The sequence below is a fragment of the Prionailurus bengalensis genome, chromosome E1, assembly GCF_016509475.1.
Source record: "Prionailurus bengalensis isolate Pbe53 chromosome E1, Fcat_Pben_1.1_paternal_pri, whole genome shotgun sequence".
NCBI lineage: Eukaryota > Metazoa > Chordata > Mammalia > Carnivora > Felidae > Prionailurus > Prionailurus bengalensis.
The window spans coordinates 10962006-10978936 of NC_057347.1; the positions used below are offsets into that span (position 1 = coordinate 10962006).

General features: G+C 45.8%; 1 protein-coding gene across 3 annotated transcripts in view; it reads right to left on the reverse strand.

Annotated features, from left to right (window-relative positions):
• The window catches only part of PRPSAP2 (phosphoribosyl pyrophosphate synthetase associated protein 2), a 47589-nt gene that overhangs the window by 27921 nt on the left and 2737 nt on the right, over positions 1-16931 (reverse strand). For 2 of the 3 annotated variants that reach the window (XM_043583287.1, XM_043583284.1), the window contains exons 2-7: positions 14405-14500; positions 14003-14153; positions 12769-12821; positions 10176-10242; positions 7143-7315; positions 4073-4188 (exon numbers count right to left, since the gene is read on the reverse strand). In XM_043583287.1, coding sequence (XP_043439222.1) covers positions 4073-4188; positions 7143-7315; positions 10176-10242; positions 12769-12821; positions 14003-14121 — 528 coding nt within the window. In that variant the 5' untranslated portion in view covers positions 14122-14153; positions 14405-14500. The remainder of the gene's footprint in view (positions 1-4072; positions 4189-7142; positions 7316-10175; positions 10243-12768; positions 12822-14002; positions 14154-14404; positions 14501-16931) is intronic. The other variant, XM_043583286.1, reaches the window with a different exon arrangement.

The following is a 16931-nucleotide window of genomic DNA, read 5'->3' on the forward strand; positions in this document are numbered from 1 at the left end:
AAACACGTAGCCATTTGATCTTACTCAAAGAAAATGATTCAGTTCTCAGTCACACTAGCCACGTGCAACGACCAGTGGTGACCAAACTAGACAGCGGCTAGAACATTTTCACAATCACAGAAAGTTCTACTGGCCATCACTGATCTAAACTCAGAACTACGATGTAGCAATTATGAATCTTAGCATGGCAAGACCTCCAGACACCAGCGTAGCAATGAAAAGAACAAGTTGCAGAACAAGGCAAACAATATGTTAACTGTTTTTTGTTCTTTGTTTTTTTCCAAAAAAAGCACCCACAAATCAACATCTGTAACTATGTATATAGACAAGGAGGCGAATACAAACAGAGAAGTCTGGGAGGACACAGGGCGCAAAGCAAGCTGGCAACAAGGGCTACCCCTGCAGAGGGGCCAAGGACCAGGCTGGTGGCCCAGGGAAGCTAGGGGCTGACCAGTATTGTCAGAATTACTATATACACACACATGCGTGTCCCTGTCACTGCCACGGTCAACATAAAGTTTCATTTTTCACTTTAGAAGAAAATGACTCTATCAGGCGGAAGGGAAAACATACCCCATATCCAGTTTCCAGCTTCCAAACTCTGCAGTAATTTTCTCCTGAACCACTAAGGGAAAACAACATCAGGGCCACTGTGGAACCACAAAGAATCAAACTGCCCTACACCCCCATACTCCCTTGCTATACACCCCTACCCTGTCCCTGATTTCTCATCCCCTGCCATATCTCATTTCTGTAAAGAGAGTGGCTGGAATCAAAGACACTAAGAAGAACACTGGGGTCGGGTGGGAGGTCAGGGGGAGGAGGGATGCAACTCAAGAATCAGAAACAGGATAACTCCAGGGGCACCTGGATGGCTCAGTCGGTTAAGCGTCCAACTTGGGCTCAGGTCATGATCTCATGATTTGTGCGTTCAAGCCCCGCATCAGGCTCTGTGCTGACAGCTGAGCCTGGAGCCTGCTTTGGATTCTGTGTCTCCCTCTCTCCCTGCCCCTTCCCCACTCTCACTCTGTCTCTTTCTTTCTCTCTCTCTCTCTCAAAAATAAACATTAAAAAGTTAAAAAAAAAAAAGAAGAAGAAGATAACTCTAGAAGTTCCTATTTAAAAATTGATGAGATAGGATGGGATCTCTACATACACTAGAGAAATACACTTGTGGCCCTCCTCTTCATCATTTCCTTAAGAATCCTGGTGCAGACCAATGATCTCTAGAACCGTCACCGTAATATCTTGTCATTTTTTAAAAATACGCATTGTATTTAATCAATACCCAAGCCAATTTCGGTCATATTTTAGTATCTCTCTGATTTAGATGTCCTAAACTCAGTAGTGTCTTAAAGCTGCTGTCGGCCCCACAGCAGCTGTGATGTGCTTTTCCAGCCCTTCACGCATGTGAAGAAGGCCCTGGCATTCATTTCAAACAAGCCACAGGCACCGCTGGTTCTATACGGGCCGGGTTGGACTGCCATTCAGAACGTCTCCAGCAAGAGTTCCCTATGATTCGGCATTAAAACGAACAGCACGTAGACAGCAGGGTGTGGATTTCACATTCGTGGCTCAAGCAGTCACCGCTGGAGGAATGACTACAAGTGAGTATCTTCCCGTAAGGCGGTAATGGAATGCTCTGTGGGACCTAACGAAGGAAGACTGTGCACTGCCAGTGAAGCTGGAAAGGACTGAATGGCAAAGGACACCTAACATGCACACCACAACGAGACTGAAGGAAGGAGAACCTGCCGAACTCCCAGGAGAGAGGCCCAAAGCTTCAAGGCAATGAGCATCCAATTATCGGGACTTTCCTTCCAACTCTGGCAGAAAGGGCTTCAATTCCAGTGACGACTCAAGAGAGAAACGTGTGAGCTGTCGGATCGGAAAATGTCAGCATCAGCCTTGCAGAACAGGATCACTGAGGGACACAAAGGCACTGTGTCACACAGCTAATCCACAGTGTTTCCTTCCTTCCTGATGACCTAAATAATGTAAACCTTAGCCGATGGCATCTTCGATTCGGTAAGATATGGTCAACTAAAACAAGTACACTGTAAAAGGCAAAAAGAACAGAAGTCCTTTTAAACAGTGAGCTCCCGTGGAGTACTTCATTTTTTTTAAAGTTTATTTATTTTGAGAGAGAGAGAGAGAGCGAGCATGCATGTGCAATGTGTGAGCAGGGGAGAGGCAGAGAGAGAGAGGGAGAGACAAAATCCCAAGCAAGCTCTGAGCTATCAGCGCAGAACCCAACTTGGGGCTAGATCTCTCAAACCGTGAGATCGTGACCTGAACCAACATCAAGAGTCAGACCCTTGGGACGCCGCCTGGGTGGCTCAGTCAGTTAAACATCCGACTTGAGCTCAGGTCATGATCTCACAGTTCGAGAGTTCAAGCCCCGCACTGGGCTCTGTGCTGACAGCTCAGAGCCTGGAGCCTGCTTCCGAGTCTGTGTCTTCTTCTCTCTCTCTGCCCCTCCCCCGCTCGTGTTCTGTCTCTCAAAAACAAATGATCGTAAAAAAAAAAAATTTTTTTTTTTAAAAAGTCACTTAACCGACTGAGCCACCCAGGTGCCCCTAAAGTGGTTAATTTTATGTTATGTGAATTTTAACCTCAATGAAAAAAAAAAATCTGAACATGTCTGGTTATGTAGACTCCCTTAAGAAAACTGCAGGTTACAAACTGAGATATATGTGAAACAAATACTAACCAATGGCTACAATCAAGAATTAAAAAAGGATGCCTGTAGCACAGAAAGAAACACACAAAACCACTGAGGAAACACACAAACAAAAGGCATTGCACCTTTTCACAGAAAAGAAATCTACGAAGAGACGCTCGCTTTCTTACATCATCAGAGATCTATCCATCGACGTGACACCAACACACCAGGCCACAGCCATTCAACAGGCAAAAGTTTTAAATTCTGGTAACATTAAGTATTGAAACAAAGATGGGTCCGCAGACTACCTGACTCACTGCTGGTCAGAACGGAAAGGTATAACTGCTTTGGGAAAAATTAAACACAGGCCATGCCATCTAGAGATGAATATAGAATCACGATACACTTGCTTGCACACCACAGGAGACACCTACAAGAGTGCTCACAGGACACAATCACAAGAGCAAAAACCTGTGAGTAAACCGTGACAAGGCTGCACAGTGACTATTTCTCAACAGTCAAAATGGATGCACCGTGACACATAACATGGGCGAGTCTTACTAACGTAACAGCAAGTGAAAACTGCCCCCAAATCACACAATTTGACTCTTTATAAACTTAAAAAAGTGTACTGTTTTTGTCTTTGAATAATACCTGTATGTGTATGTATATATGCGATAAGACCATCTACAAAGGAAGTCAAGAAAACGATGAAGCGAGACTCAGGATAGTGGCTCCCTTGGGCAGGAGGAGGCAGGGGGATGTGACAGAAAAGGACCACATGGGTGGATGTCAGTTATGAGGGATCTAGTTTTCTTCCTACGTGGGAGGATCACGGCCGGTGACCACTACAGACAGATGGACAGAGAGACAGGCAGAGCGATGGAAACACAAATGAGGGCCAGGGGCACGCGTGGACCAATGATGACAGTTCTTTGACCATGATCACAACTATTTCAATTCTAGGTACCTGAGGTCCAAAAGAAAACACAATTTAAAGAGCTTAACAAAAGAAACAAACTGCAGATTAAAAATTTGAAAACACAGGGGCACCTGGGTTGGCTCAGTCAGTGAAGCATCCAACTCTCAATTTTGGCTCTGGTCACGATCTCATGGTTCATGGGATCGAGCCCCGTGTCAGGCTCTGTGCCGACAGTGTCGAGCCTGCTTTGGATTCTCTCTCCCTCTCTCTCTGCCCCTTTCCCACTCACGCTCTCTCTCAAAAATAAATAAACTTTAACAACAAAAAAAAAGAATTTTAAAATACACTGAATTACATTTATAAAGTAAATCGTGCTTTAAGCAGAATACACCAAGTTTTAATCCTTGACAGGTGGCCCAAGGAAATGGAAATGGATCTTTTCAACCTTAAACAGAATGTTAAAATACAAGTATGAGCTAGCCCACCTCTTCTTGAATATACTGCAGTAAAAAGGGAGATGCTCTTAAATTATCAACAGGAATGTTGAAGAAGCCTTGAATTTCCTTCTGGTGCAAATCCATAGTAATAAGATGAGTTAGACCTTTGGAAACAAAGACACAAACATATGAAGAGCTAAATAACCGGCTGTACTGCATGAAATAAGCATATATAAATACTATATATAATAGCATTTAAAAAACTGCTCTCTAATCAAAAAGACTCAGAGTCTCTCTCTCTCAGATTTTTTAATTCAATGACACTGTGAGAGAACAGAAAACATATAGTGGTCTCTGACCCCTGTCCCTAACACAGAGCTCCTAAAACCCTGGTACATTCCTAAGAGATAAGAGCACTAGGAGCACCTTCTGTTCTAATGAGGTGACTTTTGGGTTTTTTCAAATTTTTTTTAATGTTTATTTATTTTTGAGAGAGAGAGAGAGAGAGAGAGAGAGAGAGAGACAGAGTATGAGTGGGTGAGGGGCAGAGAGGGAGGGAGACACAGAATCCAAAGCAGGCTCCATCCAGGCTCCGAGCTGTCGGCACAGGGCCCGATGCGGGGCTCGAACCCACAAACCATTGAGATCACGACCTGAGCTGAAGTCTCCCTACTGAGCTACTGAGGCGCCCCCTAATGAGGTGACTCTTGGTGGGCTCTTGGAGCTTGGAATTTTCAGCCTTCACCCCATCCCCACCTCCATTCTCCAGAGGCAGGGGGAGGGGCCGGAAATGGAGCAGGCATGAGGAAGCAGAGGTTTCGGGCAGCTGCCAGGTAGGCGAACAGGTGGAGGTGCTGGCAGAGGTCATGGGCTCCGCAGCCCTCCCCACATGTGGGGCCTCGCATCCCCTCCAGCAAGACGATCGCCCGTATTCTTTATCTTATGCTTTTCCAATCAAGTGGCAAACAGTAAGTGGGCAGTTTTCCCGAGTTCTGTAAGTTGCCCCCGCAAATAATCAAATCTGAGGATGGGTCCTGGGAGCTTCTGATTCACAGCAGATTGGTCAGAAGCACAGGTGTCTACCTCCAGGTGGACAGTGTCAGAATTTAGTTAAATTGTAGGATACCCAGAGGCGCCCGGGTGGCTCAGTCAGTTAAGCATCTGACTTCGGCTCAGGTCATGATCTCATGGTTTGTGAGTTCCAACCCCACACTGGGCTCTCTGCTGTCAGCACGGAGTCTGCTTCAGATCCTCTGTCCCCCCCTCTTTCTGCCCCTCCCCCGCTCACACTCTCTCTCTCTCTCTCTCTTTCTCAAAAGTAATAAACATTAAAACCAAAAAACAAAAACCGTAGGATACCCAGCTGATGTCATGGAGAATTGCTAAGTGTAGGGAAAAACCTCTACACATCTGGTGACACATCTTCTGCGTGACTAGTACAAGAGATACACAGGAGGGGCACTGGCTTTTTCCCCACTCAGAAGGGAAAGACTGGGTGGTTTTCTTACACAGAGATACATGATTTTCACATCAATTTATAGTCTTAAAACAGCAAAGGTAATAGTAACGAAGAAAGGTCTCTTATAATTGTATTAGAGCAAGTTACATCTCCTTGAAGTTTCCTTAATAGGTACAGCAAAGCCATATTAAGACAAATACTGTCTTAAGATCTTAAGACAAACTGCACAGGCCTGTAACTAGAAGAAATGAAGAACCTTCACCTCCACTGGCTCTTCAAAATGATCATCATACTTGAAATGATCATCAGAAAAGTATAAGGAGGGGCACGTGGGTGGCTCAGTCGGTTAAGCGTCCGACTTCAGCTCAGGTCATGATATAACGGTTTGTGAGTTCAAGCCCCGCGTCACGCTCTGTGCTGACAGCTCAGAGCCTGGAGCCTGCTTCGGATTCTGTGTCTCCCTCTCTCTGCCCCTCCCCTGCTTGCGCTCTGTCTCTCTCAAAAATTAACAAACATTTAAAAAATTAAAAAAAAAAAAAAAAAAAGAAAGAAAAGAAAAGTAGAAGGAAAATCTAATTGGAAAAGTTTTAAAAGCCAAACTTGACCCAAAAACCAGGAGAGTCAACCTGGTGGCCCATCCAGGATCAAGGCCAGAAGAGAAGACCAGCATCTTTTCGGAAGGCTCAGTGAGCCAGCCTGCTCCCTTCAGCCAGCTTTGAAAACTCTGAAAACCGACCTTTCAGTAGGTTGTACCATTGAAGTTGCTGGGGTTCAAGTTTCACCAAGTTATGGTTTGTTTTGTTTGTTTCTTTGCCTTCTCTGGAATGCTACAGTAGAAAATTTATTCCATAGTAAGTGACTATGTTCAAACGCAGTGAGTGGGAATATTTTAATCCTTCCCTCTCTGTGCCAATGCTCCAGGATATGTGGCTTCTACAATCATACACACGCATGCACGTGCCCACACAGGCATGTGCACAACTCTGAAGGTTGTTCAGAAACAAGGGGGAGACAATTAGGAGGTTACCTGAAAAGGCGCAACACGAATTACCACATACGGTTTACAAAATATGCCAATCTGTGCTGCGAAGAGGCTAAAGGAAGCTGTTGCTGTTAAAATGCTCGGTTCCAAATGCCTTTCCCCTTCAAAATGATTTAAATGTGAATGTAATTTGTTGCTTCAATGTCGTTTTTTAAACAAAGAAATTAGGAAAAAATAAGTCCTTCTCCTTAATTCTGTGTTTCAGGGAGTTGGGAACAGGAGAGAATTCTCTGCACTGCTTTCTCGTTACACATAAGCTGTCTTTAAAAACGGTCTTCCTGGGGCGCTGGGTGGCTCAATCAGTTAAGTATCTGACTTCAGCTCAGCTCATGATCTCATGGTCCATGGGCTCAGGCCCCGCATGGGGCTCTGTACTGACAGCTAGAGCTTGGAGCCTACTTCAGGTTCTGCGTCTCCCTCTCCCTCTGCCCCTCCCCCACTTGTACTTGGTCTCTCTCAAAAATAAATAAAATACATTAAAAAACAAAAAAACAATAAAGAAAAAGGTCTTTCACTCTGTTTAGCATTCGCATTTAGTTAAAACAAGGCTTTACAATTTCTGAGGTAAAAATAAACTTCCCGGGCCCCGCTAAGTATCAAATATCCGCCATTCTTACCCGCTTTGCACATCATCGAAGCCAGCAGTTTAGAAACAATGGAGCCTCTTTTTCTCATCTTGCACTGTTTGCTGTAAGGAAAGTAGGGAATCACGCCGATGATGCTTTTGGCACAGGAGGTCTTACACGCGTACACCATAATCAGGAGCTCCATGATGGTGGTGTTGACATCCCTGTGTTCCGAGAGAGAGAGAGAGAGACCCAGCAAGGAACGTGAGATGCCTGTTCCAACAAGATGTCAGCAGCGTGCTACTCCTGTCTCTACCAAGGCTCAAGGCTCCAGACGCAGAAGAGGAACTAACACGTCCCACATTCCCTCCCAGCCCATGACACTACTTCCTTTCTTCCTAAAAATAGCAGTCAGAAGAGCGAGCTTCCAGGGGCTCCCACCGACACACGTATCTGCACCTACAAGTCTGCAGCCCTCCACCCTTAGTCAGAGACACACTTTCCACACCAAAGTTACTCTGAAATGAGCCCTCCAGATGGCCCACTAACCACCCCTACTCCACAGGACTCCAGTGATCCTCCCTCTCTTGCCTCCGTCATCAGTTTGGTATGCCCCCCCCGACCAGACTGTACCCATCGGACTATAAACATTCTGTTGTCACATTAAAAACAACTAGTGGGGCGCCTGGGTGGCTCAGCTGGGTAAGCATCCGACTTCGGCTCAGGTGATGATCTCACGATTCGTGGGTTTGAGCCCCACGTCGGGCTCTGTGCCGACAGCTCAGAGCCTGGAGCCTGTTTCGGATTCTGTGTCTCCCTCTCTCTCTGCCCCTCCCCCACTCGCGCTCTGTCTCCCTGTATCTCAAAAATAAATAAACATTAAAAAAAATTTTTTTAAAAACTAGTGGCCATTTTTCCCACTGCCCCCGAACTTCTTTGCTCCCCTGTGTATATGTCTCAAGGGAGCTGTCTACACTGCTATCATCAGCTCATCTCCATTCACTCTCTCCCAACACGTTCCAATCCAGGTCATCAACGACCTCCACGCAGCCAGATCCAAGGTCAATTCTCCTCCTCCTCTCAACTCAACTCCCCGGGCTGCTCACCCTGCTTGACCCACCCGGCTTCTAGGACTTCCTCCTGTGCTGCCCCACTTGGCTTCCTGTGCCGCTTCTCCTCTCCCCACCTTCCTGCCTCATGCCCATTCATTTGCCCTCTCCTGCGACCTCGCCTCATCCGCTGGGCTCCTCATCGAGTTGCATGGCTTTCTAGATGCCGGACACTCAAGATCACACCCCCCGCCCCGAATGTGAAAGAGTAGGAGGAGAGGACCCGACAGGGAGTACAGAGTTACACCAAGGGTCCCGGGAGCACTTGTCTCCTGCGAGCTGCTGACAGGCTGGCCAGCGCTAACCTCTGATAATGAACCTGAGTGACCGCAGAAGTTGAGCTACTGGACAGCATCGCCTCCATTTCAAATTTTTCTAATACTTTAGTGCCCCCCATTAGCCTGTACTAAAATGAAACAGAAGATGTACTGACGACATCAGATCTCAACATTAACTATCTGGCAAAGACCACAATGGCCAGGCTTCCGGCAACCTGGCAAGACTAAGAACCGCAGAGCTCGCACAAGCCTACGGCGCAGCTCGGAACGATGCAGGATGAGACGCGCAGGTGATTTTCACTACAGGAAGAAGAAACTAAAAAAAGGCGGGGGGCAAAATGATAGGAGTGTTGAAATAAACCACAACACAGGAAAGGAATGCAAGGACCTGGAAACGGGAAGGATTACACGAGTCCCCCTCTGAAGCCCTGACTTCTAAGTCCGATTTGGCTTTCCATGCCCACTTCTCCCGTGTGACGCAAGCACCTCCGTGCACTTCTCCAAAATGGAGTCACATGTGTCTCTGAGGAGGTAACAGCACCCCACACACGCAGGAGCCAGAAGCGACGGAAGTCGTCCTGTGCTCTGCACTTTCCCCACCCCGATGCTGGAAGGTGAAGGGCAAGGGGTGCCCACAGGGGAGTTCTCCACCAGCACCCTGGCCCTTCGGCATGCCAGGCAGAGAGGCCACAAGAACTCAGTGCCCCCAGCCCCGCCCAGGTCTGCCGAGGACGCCAAGTGGCAGAGGGATAGAAACAAGCGGCCCCCGCCCTTCTCCACGGCACACATGCTCCCAGGAAGGCATGGGATGCGACGACGGGTCCCCTTCAACTGTTCTTCCCAGAGGAGCCAGGGGGCTACGAGACTTCATCCCGATGAACCAAGGACCAGGATAGATGTTCAACATTCGGTGGAAGTATGTGTGCTGCGAGGCTAAATTCTCCCGAGACCAGGCTTTCTTTGGTATTTTTTACACATATAAACACAAATCTAACATGCAGCAAAATTTAGCATCTCTAAGCTCAAAAACGGTACACCCTATATAAACTGATTTTCAGACATTATTAAAAGCCACTTTGAGGTGAAGAACTTTCATACACAGAGGCACTCGGGGGCGTCCGTAGACAGTGCGGCATTTGATCAAAAAACGATGCAGAGAACCTCACCGCACAGACTCCTCCACACCCACCTTACACATCTGTGGCCTCGACAACTTTCCAAACACACACATACGTATGTCAAACGTCACACACCAGACAGGAATACATCCTTCAATACGTTATTTTACCTTCTCAGCTCATTTAATCTACATGATAATAAGTGGTGATCATTTTTCAATGACCTGCAGTCAAAGCTTTAAGAAGCCCAAGTAAGTAAACCCCTCTCCCCCTGCCTTTTTTGGGGGGACCAGAAGAGCTTCCCTGCAAGTTGTATAAGATTCCCACTACTGAGAGGCAACGTCATAGGTCCTATTCTCGTTAAGAGCCTCTGCTCCAGTACCTGGTTACTTCCACCCTTCGAGAACCCTGAAAGAACACCTGAAAGTCAGCAGTTATGTCAGAAAAATTAGCAGAATAAGACATACCGATTTTAAAATGGTCATAATTCTTCCTGTCTAGTCAGCTCTTATGAGTCCAAGCACTCTTGCCCAGAAAGAAACCCAGAGAGACCCCCGTGTCTGTTGGCTAAGGACTCACTTTGAGACAGTCTGGATGATGAAAACATCCTTTCCCCTCACGGATTCTTGAATCTGTACTCTTGTTTCTGGCAGGAAAAGGAAAAAAAGAGGCGGTGGTGACGATGGCATATAATTTAAATTTTTGAAAATGCACAAAAAAATCTGCCTCATCCCCAGTGTCACAAAATGTGGAGAATGGAACTGTTAAAAACATTCACAAGGCTTTTGGTGCTGTAAATGATAATGAACACACTGGCATCAATCACCCTTTTTATTTTATTTTATTTTTTTCTTTTTTCTTTTTTTTTTAATTTTTTTAATATATGAAATGTATTGGCAAATTGGTTTCCATACAACACCCAGTGCTCATCCCAAAAGGTGCCCTCCTCAATACCCATCACCCACCCTCCCCTCAATCACCCTTTTTAAACATGTCAACATTACAGTTCGTGCTACTGAGGGAATCCCATTTCCCACTTGGACCACGTAATCTACCCTTCTTACTTCCACACAGGCAGGGAGCACTGAGCCACGCTGAGCAGGGTATCTCTATGAGAAACTACATACTCATTCATAAAAGCAGCAACAATTAACTTACTTGGCAGTAAGTGTTATAAAAACAGTGTAAGAATAAAGACAAAGAAGGTTTAACATCCCTACTCTCAAAAAATCTTGTGAATGGCCACAAGGAAACAATTAGACAAATGAAGAATGGGGCATTCTTCAAAGTATCACACGAAGAAAAGAAATGTCCTAGATGAGAAGAAACTAAAGAGATACAGAAAACACATCCCTTGAGGGGCGCCTGGGTGACTCAGTCGGTTGAGCATCCGACTTTGAGCTCAGGTCATGATCTCACGTGAGTTCTCTCATGAGTTCTCACCCCACATCCGGCTGGCTGCTGTCAGCATGGAGCCCACTGTGGGTCCTTTGTCCCCTTCTCTCTGCCCCTCCCTGCTCATGTGCTCTCTCTCTCTCTCTCAAAAATAACATTAAAAAAAAAAACAACAACAGAAAAACAACAGTGAAAAAGAAAACACATTGCTTGAGCCAAGAATCCCGGTTTGGAAAAAAAAAAAACCTAATAGCTGTAAAAGGCTCTCTAGGACAACAAGGGAAATCTGAATATTGGCGAGATATTACATAATTAGAGAATGGTCATTTATTTCTTTAAACTAGACAACGTATTCATGCAGAACAAAGTCCTTTTCCTCAGGAGGGGCACAGCCAAGCATTCAGAGCTTAAGTGACCTGATGCCTGCAACTTACTTTCAAAAGGTTGCACGCATTCATATTCATGTCACAAAATGTAAGCTGTTGAGTCCACGGCAGACATACACGTGGGATATTCACAGCTCTAGTCTCTTAACCTTTTTACAGGTCCAAACATTTTTGTTAAAAATGTTGGGAAAAAACAGAATGTGTGTTTACAAAGGAATATACAGTACCAAGGAAAGAAAATGAACTTTAGGGTCGGGGAGAGCTGGGTTTGAATCCTGACTCTGTCACTTCGGGGACTTGGGGACTTTGTAGCTAACATCACCCCTGAACACAGTGCTTCAGTCCCTGGTAACAGCGAGGAATCCACAAACATCAGTTCCAGCCTTCCTTCCCGACAGACACCAAGTATTCTCCCCACCCTCAGGCAGGAACCCAGAGGGCAGACGAACTTTCCTCCTGGGACGAGACTCCCTAACCCTCCCTTCCAGGCTACACAAAGGGCATCACGCAATCTGCTTTAGCAGCAGACCCTTCTCCAAACTCTCCCTGCATATTTTCTTCAATTACACATTTTTCCTACTGAAGCCACATGGGGGATCTTGGGAGACAGGAAAAAGGTGGCAGTGATGGTAGAAATAAATAGGGGGGAAACAAATTGGTGCCTTTTCATCAAAGCGTCTTGTAAGTTCTCCCAATATTTAGGTAACTGCCAAAATCCTACAGTGGAAAAGGACAGGGAACCAACCAGTGTTTCCCGAGCACCTACTACGCACCAAGAAGTGCGAAGGCACACAAATTATCCCATTAAATCCTCAAAGCAGCACAAATCATTCGCAGTTTAGAAAAATTAAATAACTCGCCAAGGATAAGTCGTCTGACCCTCGGGTCCTGGTAAGCTGTCCATCATTCCTGCTAGGATAATTTCAAATATCCACCATTTCTACAGAAATTACAAAGAGTAAGTAACACGTGAACAAGTGCACAATGTAGGGTGTTTATGTAATGACGGAAATCAATTAACAAAAACATTTCCTCACGGCAACTTATGGGGAATAAAGAATGGCAACCAGTTAACACTGTGGCCACACAGGGCTTTCTCATCCCACCTAAGGGGACACAAATTCACACAACTGCCGAGCTAGATTTCCATTCAGCGGGCCAGCTGCGTGCATGTCTGCAGTCTTTACTGAATGAGGTCTGAGAACTGGAGTTCAAGCCCCCAGATGGTCTACGTCCAGTTGGTATTCGCCACCTTGCCCGCTGGACTTCCCGCAGGCGGAAATAACTGGCCGCTGGGTCCAACTATTTTAAGAGCAGAGGATGAAGGACAGAGCCAGAACGTCACATTCCACAAAAAGATCAACATCACACGCATGTCTGAGATAGCTCACCTCTGTTAGGTTCCTGGTAAACCTGCACTTTGCCCATCTCCACCCCCAGCCGCCTAGGGAAGAGAAAAGGGGGAAAAAGCTGAAAAGGTAATAGAAATAAAATCGACTCAACATCTTTACTATTTAAGGATGATTTATAAATTGATTAAAAATGAGACAAAGCGAAATAAAACAGAGGCACTCTTACCATAAAATTTAAAGTGGATACGATAATGTCTGTCGCTCCGTTACCTAACCCCCACCCCACGCCTCCCCAAGAAGGCCTCCGGAGGCCAGCTTAGCCTGATCGAGCCTGTCCCTGGGCTACACCAAGCCCTCCTGCCTTTGAACCTTCTGTTCCCTCTGCCTGGAGGGTTTCTCAAGTCACATACCATCCCCTGGGCTTAAAAGGCACCTGAGCTAAAATAGAACAACCTGCACAAACCTTTCCCTTCATCCCGTTTTCTTCACACTATCACCACCTGAAATTCTCGTTTGTTTTGTTGACTTTCTTCTCGTCTGGCTCCCCTACTACATAGAAGAAGAAAGGATCCTGACTGTTCGGTTCACTGTTAATCCCCAATATCTAGATCAAGGTCTAATACATAGTAGGGGGTTCAAACTTTATTTAATAAATAACTAAAACTAGACTGAACTACAATCTATGTAAACTATGTTCATACAGAATACACTTCATTGCTCTTCATACGCAAGTAATTCTCCACGTATGCGGCACCTAACACAATCCCTGGCACTTATAAAGACTCGATAAATGTCTGCCGAACGAACGTGTAGGGAGTTACGACAGTTCACAAAAAAAGTTAGCCCTTAATATACAGACGATACACAGACCAACTACAAAACATCTGTTCTCAAGTGTAACAATCAGTGCTATTCCGATAGTCAAATTTAAAACATGACATAATGAGGGCGCCTGTGACTGGAAGAAATGAAGAACCTTCACCTCCATTGGCTCCTCGAAATGATCATCATACTTGAAGTGATCATCAGAAAAGTATAAGGAGGGGAGCCTGGGGGGCTCAGTCAGCTAAGCATCTGACTTCAGCTCAGGTCATGATCTCACGGGTTGTGAGTTCGAGGCCGCATCAGGCTCTGTGCTGACAGCTCAGACCCTGGAGCCTGCTTCAGATTCTGTGTCTGCCTCTGCCTCTCTCTCTCTCAAAAATAAACATAAAAAAATGTTTCTTACAACATGACATACTGAATATGGATTTTAATGGCACGAAGTACTCACTCAGCAATTTTCTTTGAAAGCTCCATACACGAGGAGTTAGAATTTGCTGAAAACAACACCAGACCTCCTTTCGTTATGTTCATCTTGGTTTCTAATTCAGGTGGCGCCACACAAAACATCAAAACCTTCTTGGTTTTCCAATTCTCAGAGCCTAGGAGGATTAAAAGTATATTAAGAACCACCACAGAATATGAAATTCACCTGAATGAACTTTTTTTTTTTACTAGCAAATGACTTAAGCTGAAGGAAATTAGTTTTCGCCATGATGGAGTCTTTTATATTAAATATATGTATGGACAAATAAAAAGTTCATTTGGGTTTCAGGGTTCCGGATTTATGGAAAAATGTTACTGCATGACTTAATTAGTTTTCATGACCACTGGGAACAAACGATAAACTTACAAGAAAGGCGGAGCTGAAGAGCTCAGTGTTTTACTGTTTGCTGCTTAAAGTCAATTATGGACAACCTCCTTTTATTCTCTGACAACAAAATTCCTCCTGGATTAACACACAGAAAAATGGCAGAGCCATTAGCAAGGACATGGACTGATCGATCCTTCAATGACGAATAAATAGCCCATCTGTGCCCATCTTTTCCTATAATAACTATTTACCCCCAAACCTCCCCCTTGGCTGCCAGCTGCCTCTCTGATGCCCTGAGTCATGTCTAAGCTGGACCTTGGCATCTAAGTTTTTCTGAACTGGAACACAAGGCTGAGACCAAATAATAACCCCAAAGGGAAGGAAAGCAACCACCCAACTGACAGGCAGCAGGGCACAAGCAGAGAAACCCCTGGCCCGAGAGTCATCAGAGCCGAGGTGGTAATCCCACGGGCCGTTCATGTGCTCCTTCACTCTCTGGGCTGTGTCCTTATCACCCAAGGAAGGTGCAGGACTAGATGCCGTAGCAATAACCTAGTAGGCCACGGGGCGGGGGGACCTTCCCGGCGAGCCCACTGCATTTCCTCGGTTGATGGCTCCAGGAAGATTACAAAGGGACCGAAGCCAAGCGGATCTTTCTTGTTACTCTTAAATTTTAATTCCACTGGTACACACACACACTCTCCTCGTGAGGAACTGAAACTTGATGTTTGGGCTAACATCACGAGCACCAATCCCAGGCTCCTTCCCACCCACGTCCCCAGGAACGGACAGTTCTTATCAGTTTGATACGGCCACCACCTGACCTGTACCCATTCACATGCGACCCCCGCCTCATAAAAAAATATGTACAAAAATACCTTTCTAATGTAAAAAAATCATTGTGCAAATTTATCTATAATCTTTTTTGTTAAACGATGTATTTTGACAACCCGGGGGTTGTATATTTACAAAATATACTTTTGAACTGCTTCGAGTACTCCATGGTGCGGAGATGGCACATGTAGCGGGTCACCATCCTAAACAGGGCTCCTAGCGCACGTGTGCGCGTCTGCTGTAATTGCAAGAACCACTGGGTCCTTGGGGCAGGGCAATTTATAGGTACGGACGCACCAGCAGGCTAGGAGAGCACATTTCCCGAGAGTGCCTCTTACGGGGCATCCCGTGATGGGAAAAATGGAGCACTACAATGAAAACTGATTTGGGGCGCCTGGGTGGCGCAGTCGGTTAAGCGTCCGACTTCAGCCAGGTCACGATCTCGCGGTCCAGGAGTTCGAGCCCCGCTTCGGGCTCTGAGCTGATGGCTCGGAGCCTGGAGCCTGTTTCCGATTCTGTGTCTCCCTCTCTCTCTGCCCCTCCCCCGTTCATGCTCTGTCTCTCTCTGTCCCAAAAATAAATAAACGTTGAAAAAAAAAAATTTTTTTTAAAAAAAAGAAAACTGACCTACAGCCTATGAATTCCAAACACAAACACATGCACAAATGACCAAAGCCCTAAGGAGACCAACGAGGATACCTACGATGGAAAGTGGCTCGGGAGCAGGGATCAGCCAACTACAGCCCACGGGCCAAACCAGATCCCTCCAAATGCTCGTTCTGTACATAAAATCGTATTGGAACACAGCCATGCTCACTGCCTACAAACTGTCTATGGATACAATGATAGAGTTGAGTACAGGCCATACAGCTGAAAACACTGATCATCTGGGCCTCCACAGAAAGTCTGCTGACACCTGCTTTAGGGCAGTGTGGGCCAGAGTGGCTGGTACAGATGAAAAAAAGAATGTATTTAGTCATCAATACTCAAAGTTGGAAGAGATCTTAAGTATCTTCCAACACCATCTCTCAACCAATGCTATGTCTGTCTTTAGGAACAGATGGCACAGGTCTGGAGACGGAAACAATAAAAACTCATTCTCCTGTAGTTATAAATACAGGCTTTGGAGTCAAATTCACGATTGCATCTGGGCCCAACTCACTGCGAGGTTCTGTATGAATGAGTCTCTCTTAGCCTTAGGGTAAAGTGACCTTACAGGGTTGCTGTAAAATTAATTTCTGTACAGCACTTAACACAGTGTGCCACACAGAGGATCTGCTTGGTAAATGGAAGCTGGCTACATTGGTATCCACTTTCAAGGTTTTGGTTTTCTACTGAACAAGTGCGGTTACATGCATATGTTGGCCACCTTGTTACGTTGCCCAAACCTCAAATAAGAAGCTTCTTAAGGTACCACAGTGTTCTTGAGAGGACACGGAACACTCAGAACGAAAGCATCTGAGGGTAGAAAGAGCTCTGAGAGATAACCAGGCCCATCTACAGGACTCCCGCCAAGAAGCCACTCCAGGTGCCTGAACAGCTGGAGCCCAAGGCCCATATCCTCGGGGCCCATCATTCCAAATTCTTCCTTAGAACACGCTAAACTTCCTCTCCCTGCCCTCAACACCTCCTGGTCTTTGCCCTTCCCTTGATAATTTACAGGAAACACCGAATTCCTTTTCCACTGGGCAGTGCTCAACCTATCTCAAGATGGCTCTCTTGCCTCTGTGCC